We start from the raw sequence: 22296 nt of genomic DNA, 5'->3' as shown, positions 1-22296 counted from the left end.
GCACGGCGCTGCGAGACGACCGACTCCCCCGCCGCCCGGCTATCCCCCTCCCCTGCCCCGCCAAACGGCAGCGCCGCGAGCGCAGCACGGGCTATTTTGACGGGAAGGTCACGACGGCGCGCCCGGTCTGCCGCCCCCCGCCACCCGTCTGGCACCACCGGCCCAGGCGTTGCCGGGGAGGGGAGACCTGCGCGCGCAACTGTCGGGCGCCGCTGGAGGGGGGAGTGACGAGACCAGACGCCGGTCTGCCGCCGCGCCTCTCAGACATGTTTGCGACCGCGCCCGCGACGCAATGCGCGACTGCGTCTCTCGCACGACGATGAGTAGCGACAGTAGCAGCGAGGCCTGCCAGTGAGTGCTCCCGCGCGCCATGGAGGCCGCAGCAGCGGCGGCGGCGTCGTCGTCGCCCGCGCCCTGCTCCCCGCACCTGAAGAAAGTGCTGAAGACGTACCAGTTGAGCGCCGTCAAGAGCCTACACGGACCGAGCACGGTGCTGGCGTCGGCGGCGGCGGCGGCGGCCACCGTGGGCGACGACGACGACGACGAGGAGGACGACCGCCACCGGCGCAGGGGCGACGAAGAGGCGGCGTCGACGTCCTCCTCGGACGCCGGCGGATTCCGGGCGCCGCCACCGCTGCCCATCCAGCAACCGCCGCTGCTGACGGCGCCCGACCAGTCGTGCAGCGAGCGGTCCGAGACGGTGCTCGAGGGGGAGACGATCGCCTGCTTCGCCGTGGGCGGCGAGAAGCGGCTGTGCCTGCCGCAAGTGCTCAACTCGGTGCTGCGCGACTTCTCCCTGCAGCAGATCAACCAGGTGTGCGACGAGCTGCTCATCTTCTGCTCGCGCTGCACGCAGGACCAGCTGACGGAGCTGAAGGAGAGCGGCGTGCTGCCCGCGACGGCGCCGTCGTGCGGCCTCATCACCAAGACGGACGCGGAGCGGCTGTGCTCGGCGCTGCTGCACCGCGCCGGCCTGCCGCCGCCGCCCTGCGTGCCCGACCTGCTCTCCATCAAGGTGTACCACGAGTGCTTCGGCAAGTGCAGCGGCATCTGCACGCCCGAACTGTACGCGCGCGGCAACGCCTACTGCATCGAGTGCGCAGAGTGCCACGGCATGTTCTCGCCGCAGCACTTCGTGTGCCACGCGCACCGCGCCCTCGAGAACCGCACCTGCCACTGGGGCTTCGACTCCAGCAACTGGACGCGCTACCTGCACGCGGCCGAGGACCAGGCCGAGCACGAGCGCCTCTCCAAGCTGCTGGACGCCTTCAAGGAGCAGGCGTCCAGCGGACCGCCCCCGCAGCCGCCGCCCGCCTCCCTCAAGCGCAAACAGGTAAGCTGCCAGCCCGACCCGCACGTGTTGTTTCGCAGCCGTCACTGTGCAATGAAACAGGCGTGCCGCCGACTGTACATTTGTGTAGCCACTGTCTGTAACTGCATTACAGTTTATACCGGTGTTTAAAATCCGTCTTCGCAACTACTAAAAACGCTTATACTTTACCGTACGTGATATGTTTTGTTTATTAAACGTAATGCTTGGTCTGGAATGCAACATTATTTACAATTTTGGTTTGCTTTCTTGTTCGTTACAAAACAGATTGAAGTGTAATTTTTACGTACAGTCTTTTTGTGTAACTTTGTACGCACACCTGGTGTCGTCTGCATGTACATATTCTAGGTGTTTCTGCGTTGGGCACAAATGTTTTTGGGCTAATTTCACGTAGTCTTGCAGCAATACACAATTCTTGGCGTGAAACATGCCGCTGCTGCAAACCGATATGAAATTAAGCCAGATAATTTCTTGAAGGCTAGCCAGAATTGTAATTAATGTTTAATTATATACCACTGACGATGTTCCAAATGAATAAAGCGAAACGCTTACGGTAAAGTAAATTAAGTATGTAATGCCTTCAGATATGCTTGCCACCTTCCTCCAGTTACGATGTAAACGCTTAATTGTCCTCTGTGCGTACTTCTTTTTGTTTGTGATTTTCTTGTTGTGCCACGTCATATTAGTATTTATCAGTGGGTTTTTCATCATCTATAAATAGAATGAATGTTGTTGTTGTTGTTGTTGTTGTGGTGGTGGTCTTCAGTCCTGAGACTGGTTTGATGCAGCTCTCCATGCTACTGTATCCTGTGCAAGCTTCTTCATCTCCCAGTAACTACTGCAACCTACATCCTTCTGAACCTGCTTAGTGTATTCATCTCTTGGTCTTGCTTATAATGAATATACTAATCATTTGCTAATAATTGCATGTTTTATGTTGTTATTGCAGTTGTAACAGTAACTTAAGCTATTTAGCAAGTATTGCTAGTATTAATACGCGTTGATGCTGTCTACTCTAGTAACTAATGGCTTTTCTTACTTTCGATACTTCCTCAGCCGTTTTTTACCATTAAGTTCAATGAGCGAAAGATATTGCGTTAAAATTCATTTTATACAGCTATTAGTGTGGGCGCATGTCATAACCGTTGACCTACATTTAAGGCTTTTAACTAACGCGTTCTATGACTTTTAGTCAGTAGACTGCACTGCTAATTGTATTGCTCGCATGTAATAATTCTCTTAATGTTATGGTCCACCCAGGCAAGCTACGCACAGGTTCATTTATTTCTGTGGTTCAAGTGCTATTTATCAGAAAGAATCGTACAACGTCCCATCGATTTAGAATTCCTGAGAGAGTCAGCGCTAGCGCGGATGCTTGGATATGGGACAGTACCGTCTGGCGTGTTTTAAATTGCTATAATATCAGTAGCCCTTGCAACGGTTCGTTCAGTACACATATGCAAAAAACTTTCATTTCTCTGTTCATAGCCTTAATAATATTTACAGCATGAGAAAATATTTTACTTAACATAATAAATATGATAATATCATGTTAAGTTTTCCACCAGCCGAAAAAATCATTCTGAACCGGACCTACATGCCACAATTAAATTAGGAATCCGCAACATAGCTCAAGACGGCTAGATAAAGTTTTGAACCTGACATTTTTCTAATAGCGGTTCATTATCTTGTCCGCTGCTGTACCTCCCCTGTATTTGGAAGCTGAGTGCCCTCCGTCGCCTAGAATTTGCGTTATATTCGCCTTTTTATATGATGTTTGCAATAATATACAGAGCGGTTTGTCTTGTTGTTGCGTCTCTGAACTTATGCCGCCACACAAGTGTATTACTAATACGTGGTTACTGTTATACTTAGTGTCTTACGACAAAAGTTCTTTACATTTTCGACATGCTACAATTGCGAGGTTCTAACAGAAATGTTATGTACTACATAATGGAAGAAAACCGATGCCAAGAGGTATCTAGCCAGCCTCTCTGTCTTTGTACACTGTATTTCCAGCTCGAGCGTCTCTTGGTGTCGCGCCAGTGTCAGCCCACATCACGCGATCTGGGCTACAACGTTAACAGCTTCCTCACGAAGGAAGTCTCCTCATTGTTGTCGGCTGCGTCCGTCGCACAGAAAGACTTCTGACTGTTGGTTCGGTGTTTCAAACACTTGTTATGAACAATGCTTCAATAGTTTCTGAGATAAGTGCTCAGCTATATCCACCGTATTCGGTGTTAGGAGCTTGCGGACTGTGTACGGGGCAGATGAAATAGGCCCAGATTTCAGAAAGAACGGAAGGGTTCCAGTTTCAAAGAAAACTAGTGCTGACGCATGCGACCATCATCGAACTATCAGCTTAATAAATCATTGTCGAAAAATACTAACTGGATTTATTTACAGAAGAATGGAAAAACCCGAGAGAAGCCGACCTTAGGGAAGATCAGTGTAGGTTCCGAAGAAATGTTGGAACATGCGAGGAAATACTGTATATACGACTAATATTAGAAGAGATTCAAAAGAGACAAACCTACATTTGTAGCATTTGCAGGTTCAGAGAAAGTTTTTGCTGTGTTCATGGGAATACAATCTTTGAAATTTTGTAGATAGCAGTGATAAAATAAAGAAAACGGAAGTTGATCTACAGTTTTCTTAAAAACCAGACTTCAGTCGAAGGACATGGAAAAGAGGCGAAGTTGAGGAGGGGAGTCGTAGAGGGTTGTAGCCTTTCCAACTTATTGTTCATTCCGTTCATTGAGGACGCAGTAAAGGAAACAGAGAAATTTGGAGCTAATTAAATTTCAGGGTCAAGCAATAGGGACTTTCAAGTTCGCTGATGGTGTTGCAATTCTGTCAGAGACGGCAAAAGGGCTTGGAAGATCAGTCGGACGAAATATATAGTGTCTTGAATAAAAATTACAGTATGAACATCTACAAAAATGAAATAAGGATAATGGGAGTAGTGGAATTAAACCAGGCGATACTAGAGGAATCAGAAGAGTTTTGCTGTTTGGTCGAAAACATGTAAAATGCAGACTGGTATTTGCAAGGAAAGCATTCTAAAAACGAGAAATTCGTTGGCATTCAGTATCAGTGTAAGTGTTTGGATGTCTTTGCTGAAGGTGTTTGTCTGGGGTGTAGTCTTGTGAAATGTGGACGATAAACAGTCGAGACAAGAAGAGAATAGAAGCTTTTGGAATGTGGCGCTGCAGCATAATGCTTAAGATTAGATAGGTAGATTAGATAAAAAATGAGACGCTACTGAATGGAACTGGGGAGGAAGTAAGTTTGTGGCAAAACTTGAGTAAAAGAATGGATGTGTGTGATGTCCTTAGGTTAGTTAGGTTTAAGTAGTTCTAAGTTCTAGGGGACTGATGACCTCAGATGTTAAGTCCCATAGTGCTCAGAGCCATTTGAACCATTTTGAGTAAAAGATGGGATCGGTTGACAGAATGCATCCGTCAGTTTGGCAATGCAGGGAGTTGTATGTGTGTGTTAAAATGTAGAATGATACCACTAGTGAGACCTAGGCTTGCCTATAGTCTGCAGATTCAAGTGGATGTAGGTTCCAATAGTCCGTAAGAGGCTTGCACAGGACAGACTAATGTGCAAAGATGCAACAAATTAGTCTTTAGGCATTGCGAACATAACAGCAACAAAACCAGATTGCATGATCAGCCGTGTTCAGTGTTGCTAATTCCTGACGGACTAACGCATGCATCAGCGCTTCGAGGCCCTATTTTCAGTTTTTACCGTACATAGTCTCCGGTAACTGTTATAATCCATTTTTGTCTACAAGTCAATGTGTCATTTTGATGAGATTGTCTCGCAACTGGATCTACTGTAAATCTTTTTAGCAAAGTCGTTCTGCCGCCAGATATTCAGTGCTTGTAGATTACTTTCTGCGGGTAATCGAGTCCGCGTTTATTGAGGAAGGGCGCTTTCTTGTCTTCCCACGCATAGGAAAACTTGCAGGTTGTGGTGAATAGAAGCCTGCCGAAGGCGAGGTATCATTTGTATTTCGGGATAGTGCTTCTGTCGTTCCTCTATGGAAACAAGTGATGTATGTAATCTTTCGTCAGTACCCAGTGACGGGCAGGGACGAGGAGGCCGTAGGAAAAAAAAATAATGGCACGCCAAACTCACACCCTGCCTCGCCAAAACGTATCGCTTTGAAGAAAGGACGGCTAGTCGTGAATATTGATCAGTAGCAAGTCTACCCTCTACCAGGCACTTAAATGTGATTAGCAGAGTATCCATGTAGATGCCAAGTGCATAGCGCCATTTCTCGTGAAGTCACAAAACTAAAATGTTTGACAGAAAAAGTGAAGCACCCAAAAGGGGAGAAAGGAACGAAATTAGATTTCAGGGGTTGATGGGGTACGTATTGTTACATCATTGATTCGAGATAAATAAAAAGAATTTGGCGTACAACCCTCTTATCAGTATGGTATTGCTTCTCCGCTGGCTTGGATGCTTCAGTCGAGAAGACTCTTAAAACCGCTGTATACTTTCTTGAAGCAAGCTAGAGCACAACTGTTGTAACTGTATACAGGCACTGGCACGAATTTAACTTTCGAAGTTGACCCCACACACGTTCCGTAGGGGACAGGTCTGCTGATGTTGTTGGCCGCGGGAGGACGTCGACAACATGCAAACAGTTCACAGACACGTGCCGTGTAGTATTGTCCTGTTGGAAACGGGCACGATTCTGTTACACGAAAGGTAACAGAACAGGACGCAGGATGTCCGTGATTTATCATTTTGCTGTCTTATATACCTCTCAGCTCCCTCATAGCTCTCCAAAACACTGGAAGAATGTGACCTGTCCCCAGTTCGCCAACATTCAGCGCCGATAATCATCAGGGTAGTGCGGAACCGCGATTCATAGCTGGACACAGTGCGATGCCATTCATCAGCAATCCACGCTTCCCGCCATGGCACCGCTCGGAAAGCAGCCGTTGGTATTGTGGTGTCGTCGGCAGCCCACACAAGGGACAGTAATTCCTTATTCCGGCTGCTGCTAGCTTCTGACCAGAGGTGTGGGATGACACAGAATGTTCTCGGATGGCAGCCGCAGATGGGAAGGGGTTTATGGTGTACTATGCGCACTCTACGGCGACCCTCCCTTCTGGTGGTCAGTCGAGCAGAGCCTTGAGGACGAGTGCCGGCCGCGGTGGCCGAGCGGTTCTAGACGCTACAGTTTGGAACCGCGCGACCGCTACGGTCGCAGGTTCGATTCCTACTTCGGGCATGGATGTGTGTGATGTCCTTAGGTTAGTAAGGTTTAAGTAGTTCTAAGTTCCAGGGGACCTCAGATGTTAAGTCCCATTGTGCTCAGAACCATTTGAACCTTGAGGACGAGTGTGGCTGCCCTCACGTTCACAGGCAGTGCAAACGTCGGACCATTGCCAAATCTGGATGTCCCACAAATCTGCGTACTGTACGATTCGAACAGCCGGCCAAGAAAAGCCGCACAATGAGGCCCCTTTGAAACTCTTGTCACATGCTGATGACGCTGTTTCATACGAGTTCGCGGCGTCTCCGTGTCCTGCACAGTGATCACTCCACATCTAATGTTGTTCACGCCAATTACAATCCCTGCCAGGCCTGTTAGCGACACGACTATCCAGATATAGGTTTTCCTTTATTTCCTCAAATCGCCCCAGGCCAGCCAATTTTCTTATCCATCCTTGAAACAATCCGAACTTGTGCTTCGTCACTAATGACCTCGAAGTTCTTCCTTCATTAGTTACCAATACGAACTACGCTACTGTGCTCTCGCGGCCGTTCAACCAGTCACGGGGAATTTTAATTTTTACACACCCACCGATAGTATGTACGTGTACGAAGTCACATTGACATCCGACCATGTCGTATGGGTGCATCGCTATTTGTCAGGCAGCGTATTCGTTATTCACCGCGATACTAACGAGTTCCCCGTCCCTCCATTGCCTTAGACGCCGCTTACGCCCTTGTCCATGCCCTTTCTACTCATCACTTGGAAACGAGTTTTCGTAGCGGCGAGGAAGAATATTAAATGAGACGCGGCTGGCAACGTTCCCGGGGCGTCCCAAATAAGGGCTGTCCCTTATCTAACCGCCGCTAATGCTTCGGAAAGCTGCAGATACGGATTCATCCGACCAAAGTGGTATCAGACTCCTATTCTCGCTCGATGAGCCCTTCACTGGCGTTTTTATGGCGGGCGAATTGAATTTGAAAGCTGTCGGAGCCAATATGAATGCTGGCTAATATACGTCGTCTCCAGGGGTCTTGTTTGGCCCCCCGTATTGAGGTCTCACTGCCTGCTGATCTGCGCTTCCCCATCTTCCGCATTCTTGTCTGAACTGAGAACTCCCATCTTCTGAGATTTTTGCCGGCAAACAACGGTTGTTTCTTTCCACTCCTTTCCCCACGAGCACGTTTCCAGGTGAAGTTAATTTTATTATTGTCGAATTCTAATACTGTTCCCATTTTCTCGACTGTCGTTAGCCGTATCGGATATGATGTAAAACAGTTTAAATTGTAGAACGTGTTGCCATCAGATTTTGTATCGTGGAAAACTTCATGCCCTGTTTTGTGCACACATGCTGTGTGAAACGTGTTTGAATACTTATCTATTAGCCGTTTCAGTATTCATGCAACTCAGTGTCAGTGAGGTCTAAAAGTCAAATGCGTAGCGTGATATCAGTTTCATGTGCAGAACAGCTACAATACGTGTTGAGAACCTTGAAGAAACATGCTGCCATACAGCGTCAAAAATAAGTCACAAAAGCGGACAACTGCCCTAGTAGACTGTCTCTTGCTGGTACAACTGCTGTGGCTTGACGGAATGCTGAAAGTGGTATCACCTAAACATACCATTATATGTCTGTGTCTTTACCGATGCCTAATAAATAATGCGGGGCGGGTCTATCGTTAGTTCAGTTGGATAACGACGCTCAACTTTGGATGAAATATATGTTCATCGTCTTTCGTGATTTGGGGTTCATGACGCCATCCATCGTGTAATTACGACGTTGAATACCGCCTCATTCAACCGAAATGCGTGATGCGGTTCAAGAAACAATTTTATTGTTTGACAAAAAAAAAATGAAAAAATCCAAATCGTGTTGGCCGCATTGTGACCCGAGACTTGCACTAACTAAAGATGAGTGTGTATCATGAGCCGTACCCAGTACTAACATCAAGATGTTGAAGGAAGTAGTATGGCCAGCATAACGCCACTATCGATATTGCAAATGTCTACGCTTGAACATTATCTGTGAAAGCCTGTACTGTTCATTTTCCATTATCACAGATTATGCATTCCGTAAGTATAATAACTAAATTGTTATTTGTATACTCTTCTTTCTCTCAGATTATAGAATCTTATGAACGAACTCAAATGAGTGGATTGATACACTTTTCAAAATTCTCTTTGACGACTTGTTCTTTGAAGTGAGCCATACATACGTTAATAAACCCTCAATGGCATGTGTGTGCTGTTATTACCTTTTGCAAGTGCACCTTGTGCTAGGCGTTTTGAATTTCTGAAGTAATTCATATTTGAAACGAATTTTGTTTTGAATGTCAGCGTCGAACCGAGACTTCAGATTTGTGACGAGGAAGATGTTGATACGGTGAAAGAAGATCTCTGACAGTCGGCAGCGCTGTTGCCGGCTTTCAGTTACTAGTTGGAAAAGGCTGTCGGTAGTGCCCGAAAGCCGTAACCGCATATAACTGCGGGAACCATTAGATAGTGCTATAGAAACGTAAACAAAATCGCCATACGTGCTTGGTGGTTGTAGGCGCGCGAAACAGCCGCGCAAAGCCCACTTCAACTGTCACACAGTGCAGTTATTTCAGTCTAGATTTGTAACTTTATCAGTTCCAAATGAACACGTTGTAAGTGGATCAAGATCATTATTAGACATGTCCTCGTAGAATTTACACTACCGCTCTGATGACCTACGTCACAAATTTTTATGATCTACGGAGTGACACAAACAAAAATTAGTGAAAGAAATATGTAGACTTAGTAAATTAAGATGGAATAACCAGAGAGTAAAATAATTCGTGATAGCTTTTGAGTTACATTGAATAGGAACATGCATAGAGTGAGCATAGCTTATAGCCCATGTCACAAACATCAAGCGGGAATTTTCACGTGAATTTAGTATAGTGTTATTATTTATGATTTGCGCCGGGATTTTAACTTTAATATTATACTATTTCCCCTGTCTTTCCTCATTGTTAATCGCAGTGTTGAATATTTGTTGGTGTTGCACATGCAAACTGAGATACGTTAAGGGAGGAATAGAGGAAAGCTTGTGGGCAAGCTATCTGCAGTAATGCAGTCACTTGTCCTTGGTTGATAACATGATGTGACGACAAAAATTATGTTCATCGCATCTGAACGCTTATTCCATCGATATATTCTCGGTGTAGTTCACAACTTCATATCGATATACGCAGATCGATCGATAGAAGCACAATGGAAGTTAGTTTTTTACCGCCATCTTAATTCCTGCGGATATACCAGTAGTTGTTTAACGGGCGCTTAACAGTAGCTAAAAATGTTAATAGTGAGAAACAGTGCTTGTAGAACGAAAAAGTGCTTGCAAATTACGGCTCTTCATACAAATTTCGAGGTGAAGAATCGAAGAGAGAAATGTACGCGGTGGGAATCGTTTACATGCGCATGACGGCGAACGTTACAAAACTTCAACGGATGCAGACAACACTGTGAGTTTTTAGAAAACAATCATTTAGCATCCACCTGAAAAGCTTTAACTGAAGATGTAAAATTTCGTACTGCCTCTCAGATGTATCGCGTTTCAGTTAATAAGTATAGTTTATCTAGGCCTACATGAAGGCAAAAACAAACGTCGTAATACCGAATTGATTAACCGCGAAACGGAAAAATAAGTAAATGAATTTTTATAACTATTTTGTTGCTTTTACAGTAAATTTATTTCCTCGTAGGCTATTACATTTATACGATACTAAAAAATGTTATCAGTTATAAACCGACAAAATCAGTAAGATCCATCCTACCTTTATAATATGAACTGTTAATCATTGTTCATTGTAGGAACTTTAGGGTCTAGTGTAGCAGGGGATACAACCCGTCGGCTTTGAACAATGACGTCACAAGTCGCCAGAGAGCATGTATTACAAAGATGAAAGAGCTGAGGAGAATGTTGAGAAACAAAGGAATGCGAGGGAGATAAACATTGATCTTGTCAAAAGCCGAGAAGCGATTCTTCTTAGTGTTGTAGCTCCCTTCAGTAGCTGATAAGTGTTTTTTGGCTTTTTTTTTAAATATCTCACGAGATAGAATAAACTGATCTTACTTTAATAAAGTAGGATCAGTTTATTCTATCTCGTGAGATTTTTTTTTTTTTTTAAAGCCAGAAAACACTTATCAGCTACTGAAGCATCTGTATCTTAGGATCAGTTTATTCTATCTCGTGAGATTTATTTTAATGAGCCAAAAAACACTTATCAGCTACTGAAGCATATTGGTGGAATAAGAAAGTGAAATATGGTAAAATATTGAAATATAGATAAACGATCGCTTTTAGATTCACATTCAATTATTTTAATGATAGCGCTTATTAGAACACAGAACTGCTTTATTATCTATGCCTCGAAGTGAAGACATTACTATCTATGACTAAGGAATGACGTCATTGTTCAAAGCCGACGGGTTGTATCACCGTTGTATCCCCTGCTTCACTAGACCCGAACTTTAGGTTCTGACGTGAGCAGCACGGTGTTCAAATGCTTACAGTCAATCAGATTGCTTACAGTCAATCAGGATAACTATGTACCAGTCAGGGTATCATTGTAGCACTTTTTTGTTTCAGATGGTTGCTGCTCCACTTACTTGCATTATTTTGTATTAAAGTTAACAGTTTTATTACCTCTGTGATTTCTAGTTAGTCTCTCATTTGTCTTTCCAACTTCCTACAAGCTCTTAGGCTTGTGATTACCTTTAAATGCTTTGGCTAAGAGCTTCTGGCGGCAGTGATTTTGTACCAGATTTAAAATTGAAGTTGTGCTCCAGTAGGGCATAGGTAGTATACATTTTCACTTTTCCAAGCACCCAGTAATTGAGAGTTGCGACGTGGTGTCCAGTATTTTTTTAAAAAATGGTAAAAAGTGGTACAGAGTTACCCGGACTGACCGTAGTAAATGAAATACAATAATTGTGTGAAACCAATGTCTTTGTTTATAATCGATCGCAAATACAACCGTACTGCTAAAGATGAAATTTTAAATGCCATAGAAACAGATATGCAGAATGGATGAACGTGAGTAATTTCCTTCATTTCATATTTTCATTGTCAGTTTCGCGGTTGATAAAACAACTACTTGGGCTTAAAGAGAATATGTTCTGTTGTGTGATTTCCGGATGCAAGCTATTTGACAGAGTGCCACTACATTTAGGATGTCCCCAATTTGGACACAGATTTCTTGCATTTTATAGAGTTGCTAAACTAACAAGAAACGTTCATACAGAACGCCAAAGCATTTTCAGAAGGGAATAGAGTTTCATCAAGCTCATATATAGGCCTACATGCCGGCCTTCAACACATGTTTAGGGTATGTTCTTTCCTTGATGATATAATCAAGAGTCCTTTGTAGTGTTAAACAAGTAACCATGAATTTGAGTGAAATTGTCTCATTTGTGAATTAAGTGTAGCATCTGGCAAGATTTTGTGCGACTGCTGATGTAGACTGTTTTGTCGACGACAGCTGTTTCTCGCACCCTTAACATCTTTCATCTTTCTGTTATTTCACCCTTACATTTTTCCTCGTTTCATGTTAAGGATAACTTATTGCTATCGGTGAATTCATTAACTGGCTCTATTTGCTTGTGTTAGTTGTGTTATTGTAATGCGCCACGATCAATGAGAACTCAAACAAGGGGAAGACCTCAGATATGGCCAACCGCCGATTCGGCTCATATATTTGGCAGGTCGCTTGCCTACAGCCTAATGTCCAAGATACTTTGGGTTAACACCTCCACTCACCCACCCACCCACACTGTTTTAAACCATCCCTTAAGTTCATGTCGCGTAATCGACTCAAAATTACCAGATCAATAGGAAATTGAAAAACTGGGCATTTGTCATCATAATATGTGGGGCTCGCAAACGCTTGTTTTCCAACAAATTGAGGGAAAGAACTAACGACTGCCGCTTATTTACCCATAAGGTAAACTCTGTTCTACAAAAGTATCGCTGTGTGGCGACCAAGACACCTGGGAAGGGAGGAGAGAACTTGTGTTCGATTCCCAAATGCATTCAGGAGTTTTATTTCAGTTTTTTCCGTTTCGAAATTGCATGAATCAGCAGGGTTAATAAGATAATCAAGAAGTAAATAGTCATATAAATGATATTCCCAGAATATCTGCATTATGTGTACCTTTCGGCTACTGCACCGACGGGCACTCAACTATTCCCACTCCAGCCAGAGTTGCTGAGAAATTTTACATCGTTTACCCCAAAAAACCATAAATGTTGTGTTTAGTTGCGCTGTGTCAGTGAAGAGTTGTTGTGTCGGTTGCCTGCATCTTATCTGTAATCTTCCAAGACTTCGTCTGATAAGACTCCAATTTAAGTCCATCGCAGACACGTGAATTTAGAGATACAGCTTGACCCGTTATGTGTTGCTAATACAGTTCCTTGTGAACCACGTATAGCCTGCTTAAGCTTCTCGCATGAATTTATTCAAACAAAAGGTCTGTGAGAATTTTTCGGTGATCTACTCAGGGGAAGGTGAAGCAGAGCAAGCGTTGTACATGAGGAGACAATAAATTATACTTCTAACCTATTCGCCTTATTTCTGTTTTTTCAAGAATGACTTCAAGCTGTAACTGTACAGCGTTTGATTGATTTAGTTTTACTGCAGAACTATGTTGATTGCTTCTTGTAGCGTGCTTTTGATGGCTCTGTGGGTGTCAGATTTCAAATCTAAAGGTGCGGAGTTGTATAACTTGTTGGTTCTTGTGCCGTACAACATGACTTTCATTTTTGGCATCGTATTGAGCATCTGAAAAATGTGAAATTGTTTCATATTTCGAGTCTCCCGTTGACAGTAGGCTGCTATATTTGTGGTGTGAGCCGATTCTCCTGCCAGAATCAAACTAACCTGAAGGCAAATGACTACATACGTTTCAGGCTGTGGGGTTAGAAGTAGGAGAATGGAAGCTTTGCCAACTTAAGTTCCACATAGGAGAGTGGAAGGTTTGCTAACGTAAGCTCTACATGGCGAGTACAATTAGAAATCAAAAACCACATCAGGTAGTAATTCTGGGACTCCATTCACGTACGTCACTGAGTAGACGAAGAGGCTTTTGGCCGGAAGACATGTTTCTTGCCTTAATAATTTACAGAAAACTTTAAAAGTTTTCATCTTTCCCTTTACACCCATGTACCAACATTAGACCTACACAAAACCAACTCCATTCCCTATGCTGTGGGAGCTCATATTCAAGGATTAGTAACGATAAGAGAATCATAGCATTCTTGCGGTTTACCAGACTTGCGGTGATTTATTCACTTTGACATCCAGAGCAGTGATCACGAATCGCAATGATACGTGAAAGAGGTTTTTTGTTGTCTGTTGAATTCCATTGTAACTGTAAACGTATGTCTTTGCACCCTCCAGTCGAAGAACGAGACCATCCAGCCCAAGGGCTGCCACAAGGTAGTTTGTTGGGGGGGGGGGGGGGGGGGGGGTTAGCCCTGGGTATGAAGTATTAGTAATATTCCGTAAAAATGTTCCACTTCAGACCTTGTTAAAAACCTGCATAATACCGGCTTTTAAATAATTTCCGTGGAAGAGAAGCACCAAACGCCCCCCCCCCCCCCCCCCTCGCCTTTCAGGTATGGGCGTTCTGCCTGCAGCTAGTTTATAAAGATGAATTCGAAAAATCTAACCACACTACTTTGCGTATAAGAAAATAAGAGTGCTGAACTAAATTGCATAACCAATACCGCGTTAACTTATCCGAGCTATCTATAAACAGGGTGATAAACGTTTCAGGGACCATGAAGACCCTTATGTGATATTGCAGACTCATTTTTTATCTCACCAGCGTTGGGAGTAAATTGTTGAATGCATTATTCATTTTCAACACTGCGCGCCGTAAGAACCATCTGTGATGCAATACTCTGGCAGTTCAAACGGTTAAAATGAATATTGCGAAGGTTTTTCTCCCTATCTTCAATACCAGACTGCCTGTGAATCCTTTGTGTTATCTCTCAAAGCTGTTTCGATGCTGAAGATAACAAACTAAGAAATGGCAGTACAGTAGTGATTATAAGCCTGTCTGATAATTCTGTCTGGTACTGAAATACACTGCCACGCTTTGAGTGTATGAATCTTCCGGCATTCAGATATGAATGATGTGAACAATGATTTCAGTAACTAAGTGTTGACTTACCTTGTCCAGTACTAGGGTACTGAATTAGTTGCGATCATGCTGTAAGTAATGTTCAGAGTAGTGTAGAAGCGTTCACCACCAGCAATACACTCCATTCGTTACACTGAACTACACAACCATATTATAAAGCACGACTGCTTAAAAAGTGAAGCATATTTTTAAAATTGCAGTAAAGGGTATGGAGTTGGCGAAGTTGGAACGATGTTTTGGCAGCTGAGTTTGCGTGATCCCCAGACACACGGTAGCTGTCGTGATGGCGTTGATAAGATTCCCCTAATTCATCCTGCTAACATGCAATTTCAGGGCGCTCCCCTGTTCGCAGCATGCGATCGCAATAAGCGACTGCGACGTCTATCAGATTCTGGCAGACCATGTGAGTAAGTTGTAACGGACAGCTATAGCTTGTGAACATTACTTACGTGTTATGAACATACCGTGATATCTTCTGTAATCTTCAATTGCGTATGTGCAATTATTCGTACTTAATGCACAAATGAACTTCTCCATGCGAATGTCGAGCGACACGCGTTAGGAACGCCTGTAATACAAGCCATAAACTGATTATAGACGCAGGTGTCGGTGAAATTCAATTACTCAATTGTTTAATGAGAATTACCGCTTTAAACAAAGTTAAAAATAGCTCTTCACACGTTGCTTTTGTGTGAAACAAAACTTTTTTTTTCCTTAGATGTGACTGTACGGACGTGTGTTCCCTCATAATAAATTTTGGTGCAAAACAAAATAACTAGTATCTCTCTCTCCAAATAAAACAACATCGACAATTTTAGGAAAAGACATCAATATAGCTGAAATATAATCGGTGTTCTTGTTGGTATATGATTTCAGGTATTTACTTACCAAAGTTAGCTCACCTGACACTCGCCGGAAACTACGAAACATGGTCCTTGGGTGAAAGTGCTTTTGAATAATAATAATAATAATTTCGTGTGGGTTAACGACCTAGTGCAAGTCTTTCAATTGGACGCCACCTCGGCGACTTGTGTGACCATAACTCACCTTACTAATACGCCGGGAAAGTATGACCTACAGGTGAACGTAGAATCCGAACCACCGTCGTTCTTTGAGAGGTTAAAAGCAGAATGAAAAATTTCCGTATTCGACCGTGATTCGATCCCGCCACTCCTGGGTTTTCCAGTCAGACTGCTCGACTGTGTATGTAATTACGCATCGGATGCTAAATAGAACGAAAGTTTTCTCGTAGTTGGAGTTTAGTGGTGCCAAGTCCTTGGTCAGTATTCATGAAAATGCCAGCTAACAGGAATTCGAAGATCGTTTCATATCATATTTTGCCTTTCTCTGATTTATATTTTCCATACTTTTTGCCTGTACTAGAAAAATGAAGGGCACCCAACACCATACTGCGAGACACCCGATACGCAAGTTTATGCCTACATGAACATAACGGTTATAAAGCGCACGAAAACGGGATTCGCGTAGTATTTTCCTTGGAGAGTTGTGTATGGAAAATGTAAAGAAAAATTAAGACAAGGTGGGAAGTAGTGTGAACAGCAGATGAGAGCCTCGAAATATTTTAAAGGTCATGTTCCTGATAATGATGAAAACAGGCATCGGTAACCGACCCACGGCGTCCATTGTACGTAACAAAGGCAACCTGAATTTTGTTTAAAACATGCAAGTCAGAGCTGCAACGAGCTATTACCAGCGCATGAGTGCACTCTTACGTAGATTAGTAGTTATTATTACAACGAATCTTTGTCTCATATATGGCAACTTTCCAACTTGTCGTCTGCAACAATACTAGTAGTAGTGTCAGAGGAAAGTTATTCTTGCTGACAATGACTCGTCATGTCGGTGTAGAACGCCATGGCTGGTGGGAAGTTGTATGGCGCGCAGGCTCGAGTCTGTGCGGTTACGTAACGGCCGCGTTGCGCGCCGGGTGACCTTGGTGCGGTATCTCGCAGTCGGCTGCGCTTTCATGTAGTCTCCTGCTCCTGTCCTGACAGGCCTCCCTTACTGCCAACACCATGTGGCTCGTGTTAACTGCAGTATCTGCTGTTTGATGTGCCTGTGTGTAGGCTGCAGACATTGACTCTACTGATGTCAGTATTCGGGCCCATTTGACAGCGTTTCTTGCATTTCTGCCTTCTAGACTCTGTAACACCCTGCCACGTATCTCTGTTTTCTTCGGATAGTAGCCCCAGCTGTCAGTCACCTGATGTTGGGAACCGGATGAAAACCTGAATGGCATACACTACTACAATATTTTCAACTTGATCGTTAAACAAAGTAGGGTTCCTCATTTGAAACAAATGTCGTCTCCCTCTTCTCATAGCTAATTTCTGTTGCTGTAGAAACGAACATTCTCTTGTTCTATATTACTTCGATACAGCATGTACGGCCTTGGACTTAAAATGTAACAAACTACGTGTGCGCTTCCCCAAGTTTTTATTCATTTTGACATATAGGATATACCATTCTAAGATTCAAAGTTCATCGCATCTTCACGACATTTATTCCGGCTTATGCATTTCACTCTAGTCGAGATGGTAATAGTGAATTTTCCTTTTGATCAGTTGCAGGTTTATTTAACCGTTACACGTCGTTTTGGGGTAACACATATTCCAGTAAGAAGGCCTGATTTTAGGACTGGAGTAAGAAAAGTTAAAAGTTTTGTAGGCGTTTTCCGACAGTGCATTGCTCATCTCGAAAAAGCAGTGTCTTTGTCATTCTTAATTATCCTTTTAGAATAAAACAGGCAGTGATGATTCTAGTGAACGCTTATATCAGGTTGACTGCATTTCATCCAGTCACTAGACGTATGTCACAACAAAAACTGTTACAAAAACAACAGCTATGCAGCTCACAGTGTGGAAAGTTACTCTACTCAGATTACCAGGTCAAAACTGGTCTCTGAGTAGCCTTCTGACTCTCGACTGGTTTGATTTTGTACTCTATTTCTTACAATCTTGTGCTAATATTTTCCCTATAGAACTACTCCATATATGTTGTGCAGTGTTGAAAATGAGCAGCCGGCCGATGTGCCCAAGCGGTTCTAGGCACTTCAGTCTGGAACCGGAACCGCGCGACCGCTACGGTCGCAGGTTCGAATCCTGCCTCGGGCATGAATGTGTGTGATGTCCTTGGGTTAGTTAGGTTTAAGCTCTAGCTATTTGCTCAGAGCTATTTGAACCATTTGAAAATGAGCAGTTTACAGCCCTTTGTTCTGCATTTATAGGCCAGGGTTACACAACTTTATTTCTCTTGTTTGTAGATTCAGGGATTTATACGTATGCTAGTTTTCTACTTGCTGTGTAGTGCTTCCCATTTCTTATGAAAAGACAGTTAGTTTTTCTTATACTATCCTATTTTTATTTTTATTTGTCCTTTGTTTGTATTGAATCCTTTATTCAGATTATGTTAATAATATCTATCCATTCCACTGAGCATTTCCTGATTTTCTTTATTTTTGTCAGACTCGCAACGTTTTCTAAATTCGAAGTGTTAGAGCGACTCTACACCTACATCTACATCTACATCTATACTCGGCAATCCACCGTGAAGCGCATTGGCAGATGGTAGTCCCATTCACTAGTTATTACATTTATTACCGTTCCGTTCACGTATGGAGCGCTAGAAGAATGATTGTTTGAATGCCTCTGTGCGTGCTGTAATTATTCTAATCGTATCCTCACGATCCCTATATGAGCGATAGAATAAGGTTAGGAATATGTTTACATCAGATTTTGTTGTTTTTGGTTTCGTATGTATGCAGTTTCTCTAGGTTTTAATGCCTTAATTATAGGTTTTAATGCCTTAATTTAGTGCGATAGTATTATTGATGTAATAAAAATATGCTGCCTTCCAGAACTAATCGTAGCTAATTTCGTGTGAACATCGAAAACACTTTGTATACCCGAGTTAGCCGTTCAGACAGTCCTTTGTAAAGAGTTCTGTTTTAAATCTAACTCTTAACTGCGTTAAGCTTTTTGGAACCATGGTAAACAGTGTATCGATACTACTGATGCACTGAAGCGCTGTTACCTTATTAAGTCACTTAACTCTTCAGTTTTAAGAATGTGCAGTTTTTATTTACGTATCGGACAGACGAAGGTGTCGCACCATGTGTATGTCATAATCTAGATTCTTTCCTATGTTCATCCGTATCACATCATCTTGAAGGCTATGACTGTACCCATTCCTTAGGTATTTAATGTGTGTGGTAGGCGAGGCACGTTCTCGTTCGTCTTGATGTTTTTTTTATGTTGTTCCCTTTCCAAGCCTATCCTTTTACCTCTATCCACTCCTCACAAAAATGAACCATACGAGTATTAACAGTACCATTCCCCAATCTGTGTTTGAGTTAGAATCATCACCACGGTGATGTCCGTCTTGAGAGAGTTTATCAAGTTGCTCGACACGCGAATCCTCCTATGAGCTTCTTCTTGCTGCATTGGTAAGTGTTTAGATCTCGAAGGAGTTTGACTAACAGATGGCGTTGATTCTATCGAACTTACCTCTAGGATTCTGATGGCCTTGATGCCTGGTGAAGGTGAAACATGAAAGACTCTTTTTTCCTTTACAAATAATGTCAGCTAACGATTATTCCTCGCATACTCGACTTCTGTTTTTGGAATACATTGAATTTGATTTTCATTCACCTTTCTCTTAGACTAGGGTCACCATCCGTCTCGATGTGTCGGGACCGTCACCGTTATACGCCTTCCTGTCTCGACATCCCGACAAGACCCAATTTTACAAAATACTGTTACGATCCTGGCGCCAAGTGCTGTGTTTAATCAGTCGTACAGTGCCAATTTAAATACAAGCTGACTAGCATGTAGTTTTAGAAATACGTAAAAGGAAAAAAAAAGACTTGCTGAAAAAGGTGATATCTTCCAAAAAAAAAAGGCGGCTTACCAACTACTTCTGTCGCAATAAGTTCCATGTAATTGTCTTCTAAATAAAAAGTAATTATATTAAATAAATTTTTTGCTTCACTTCTATACCCCCATCTCAGAGTGTCCCGACGAGGTTCCAGGTAAATATGGCAAACGTATCTTGAACTACCTTCATTTGGGTGTGCAGAAACCTAATATGTTGAATTTTTTAGTTAACTATTGTCCTCATCAGTGGATTTGAATCACGTTCAAAACAGTACTTTGTCGATTTTACTCTAGTGCTCATTAGCCTGCTTCTGCCTTTCTTGTGTTGTTCTTATTTCTTTCGGAACAGTAATTACTTTTTGATTTATTTTAAGCTTTCCATGCAATAATTTTACGGTCACTCAACTCTATTGTGTCATACTAACAAAGGGCTATGCGGTCGTAAATTCAAAAACAGTGTCACTAACATGGGAACTTCCATCGGAAATCGAGTTTAGGCAGTGGGCTGATCTGTTCAGCAAAATATGTGTTGGAAAATTGCCCATCACATGTTTTAAAAGACATACATTTAGTCAGCATAACGTTTTTCTGAATAGGGACGATTACCTTTTGCGTCTCCTATTGAATCTCTGGTTCGGATTCGACTTTATCATGCTGCTTAGTCACAAAAGAAAATTCGTTGAACGCACCGCTCGCGAAGGAAGAAACGGCGTTTTTGAGGTTAGAAATTGATCATCTTGCTAGCTCTACCCATTGCTGTATGAGCCGGGGGGGGGGGGGGGGGCGGGGGGGGGGGGCTTGTGCTGTTTAGGATTCTCGTATAGGCAACAAAAATGGTTTCATGCACGCAAAACGAGTTGACGCTTTATTCCTAACCGACAATTCAAATTTTGTGCCCTTTCCTACGAGGTCGTTTTCAATTGTACATATTGTAACTCTGCTAGTATTCCGATCATTCAAACTTGCTGACTGTCTCTCAACTGGAACAGTATAAAAGTAGAACTTAATTCGTCCAGTGAACGCTTTATGTATATGATTGGATCAGTAGGATGCTGATCGGGTTGTCTCTGGTATGAAACTGACTACTTGCCTGTTTATTATTTCCTTGAGTTGCTCACCAAAAGCCATGACGACGTTTTCTTGTTACAGTAACCACTACGAATCATTCCGCAGTTAAAGCCCATATTGAAACATTGCTGTCGTTGTTCGTGGAATTACTTGTAGTATTGTGTGGAAAACATTCATCTATATTTATAATCCTCAAGCCTAGGGCATCTGGCGGGGAACATGTCTGGTATTACTGTTTTCTTTTTAATTTTTTCTGATCCACTCACGGATGGCGCGCGGCGAGATGGGCTGCTATTAAGCCTCCGTTTGATCTCTGATTTCCCCATAGTCGTAATTTTGCGAACACCCAAGGGGAAATAATATTATGCATGACTCTTCTTGGGCGATACCCTTTGTAATTTTTAACAGAAAGCCTGTGCGTGCCTATAATGCTATCACGTTTGCCAAACGAACCCATGGCAAAACGTACCTCTGTTCTTTGGATCTTATCCATTTACTCCACTGACCCTACGTGCTAAGCGTTCAGACAGACTTGTAAACCGCTTATTCCATCGATAAGTTTCATTTCCTTCGGATTCTCCCCGTTACCCTCAGCCTGGATTAAAATCCTGATTTTAATGTGACCATTTAGGTCGCTTTGGGCGGTTACTCTCAGATATTTTACGGTTGTCATGTATCCAGTGATCTATCGCCAAAAGCGTAATCGAACAGTGACGGGTCTTGCCGTCGATTTATGCGCGGTATTTACATTTACTTACTTTGACGATCAGTTGCCGGTCCCTGTCTCAAGCGTTTATTCTCTGCAGTTTTTTTGCTGCAGTTTTCTGCTGTCGCACAGCAGCAGCATCCGTGAAAATCCTCAGGTTATCCATCAGATCATTTGTGTATATCATGAAGCGTAACGTAACACTATCTTCGAGTAACTCCGAGGCTACATTCGACACGTTAAGAAAACGTATTAATTTCTGGTTCCTAGGAAGCCCTGAATCCAGTCACAAAGAAGGTCAGATTTTCCGTAACATCAAATTTTGTTCTCTTAACGACACCGCAAAACTGTATCAAAAGCCTTCCGGAAGCCAAGGTGGGCGGAAGTAACACGATGCGTGACTCATTTTGGAGTATGCGCTCTTGGTATTTTAACAGCACGATCTGCCCGTTTTGCACAATGTGACCTCTAGTAAATTGAACTTGAACAGTAGGTAAATATATGGAAAAGGCAACGGACTCCCGACTACAAGAGGTACATTATTTTCTTGGCGTTATGTCCCTTCCTAATTTCGCAATCCTCTGAAACTTCCTAAGCAGATCGCAGAGACTTGAGAGGCCGACAAGCCTCGGTCTGCAGTGCAGAAGATTGCCCTCCCCCCTATGCTGCCAGTAGAATTTGCAGCTGTCGCTAAAAGAGTTAACTATGTAGCAGTCGCTTCGACCTATACTCGGAGTCCTGCATGCTGCGCAGAGATGCTGGTGTCTCAGAAGTTCCTGTTCCATTCCCAGACCCCGTTATCCTCCTGTGTCACGCAACCCTGAGATCGACCGGCCACTAATCCTGTTGGAACCCTTCGGAGCCGCCTCGGCTGGCATCTCTC

At 43.2% G+C, this 22296-nt stretch overlaps 1 protein-coding gene across 3 annotated transcripts in view; it reads left to right on the top strand.

Moving 5' to 3' along the window:
- Positions 1 to 255: 255 nt before the first annotated feature.
- Positions 256 to 22296, top strand: part of LOC126458068 (ski oncogene) — a 633895-nt gene continuing 611854 nt past the window's right edge. For all 3 annotated transcript variants that reach the window (XM_050094875.1, XM_050094876.1, XM_050094874.1), the window contains exon 1: positions 256 to 1333. In XM_050094875.1, coding sequence (XP_049950832.1) covers positions 371 to 1333 — 963 coding nt within the window. In that variant the 5' untranslated portion in view covers positions 256 to 370. The remainder of the gene's footprint in view (positions 1334 to 22296) is intronic.

Source organism: Schistocerca serialis, chromosome 2 (genome assembly GCF_023864345.2).
Source record: "Schistocerca serialis cubense isolate TAMUIC-IGC-003099 chromosome 2, iqSchSeri2.2, whole genome shotgun sequence".
NCBI lineage: Eukaryota > Metazoa > Arthropoda > Insecta > Orthoptera > Acrididae > Schistocerca > Schistocerca serialis.
This window is presented reverse-complemented; position numbering and strand designations above follow the sequence as displayed.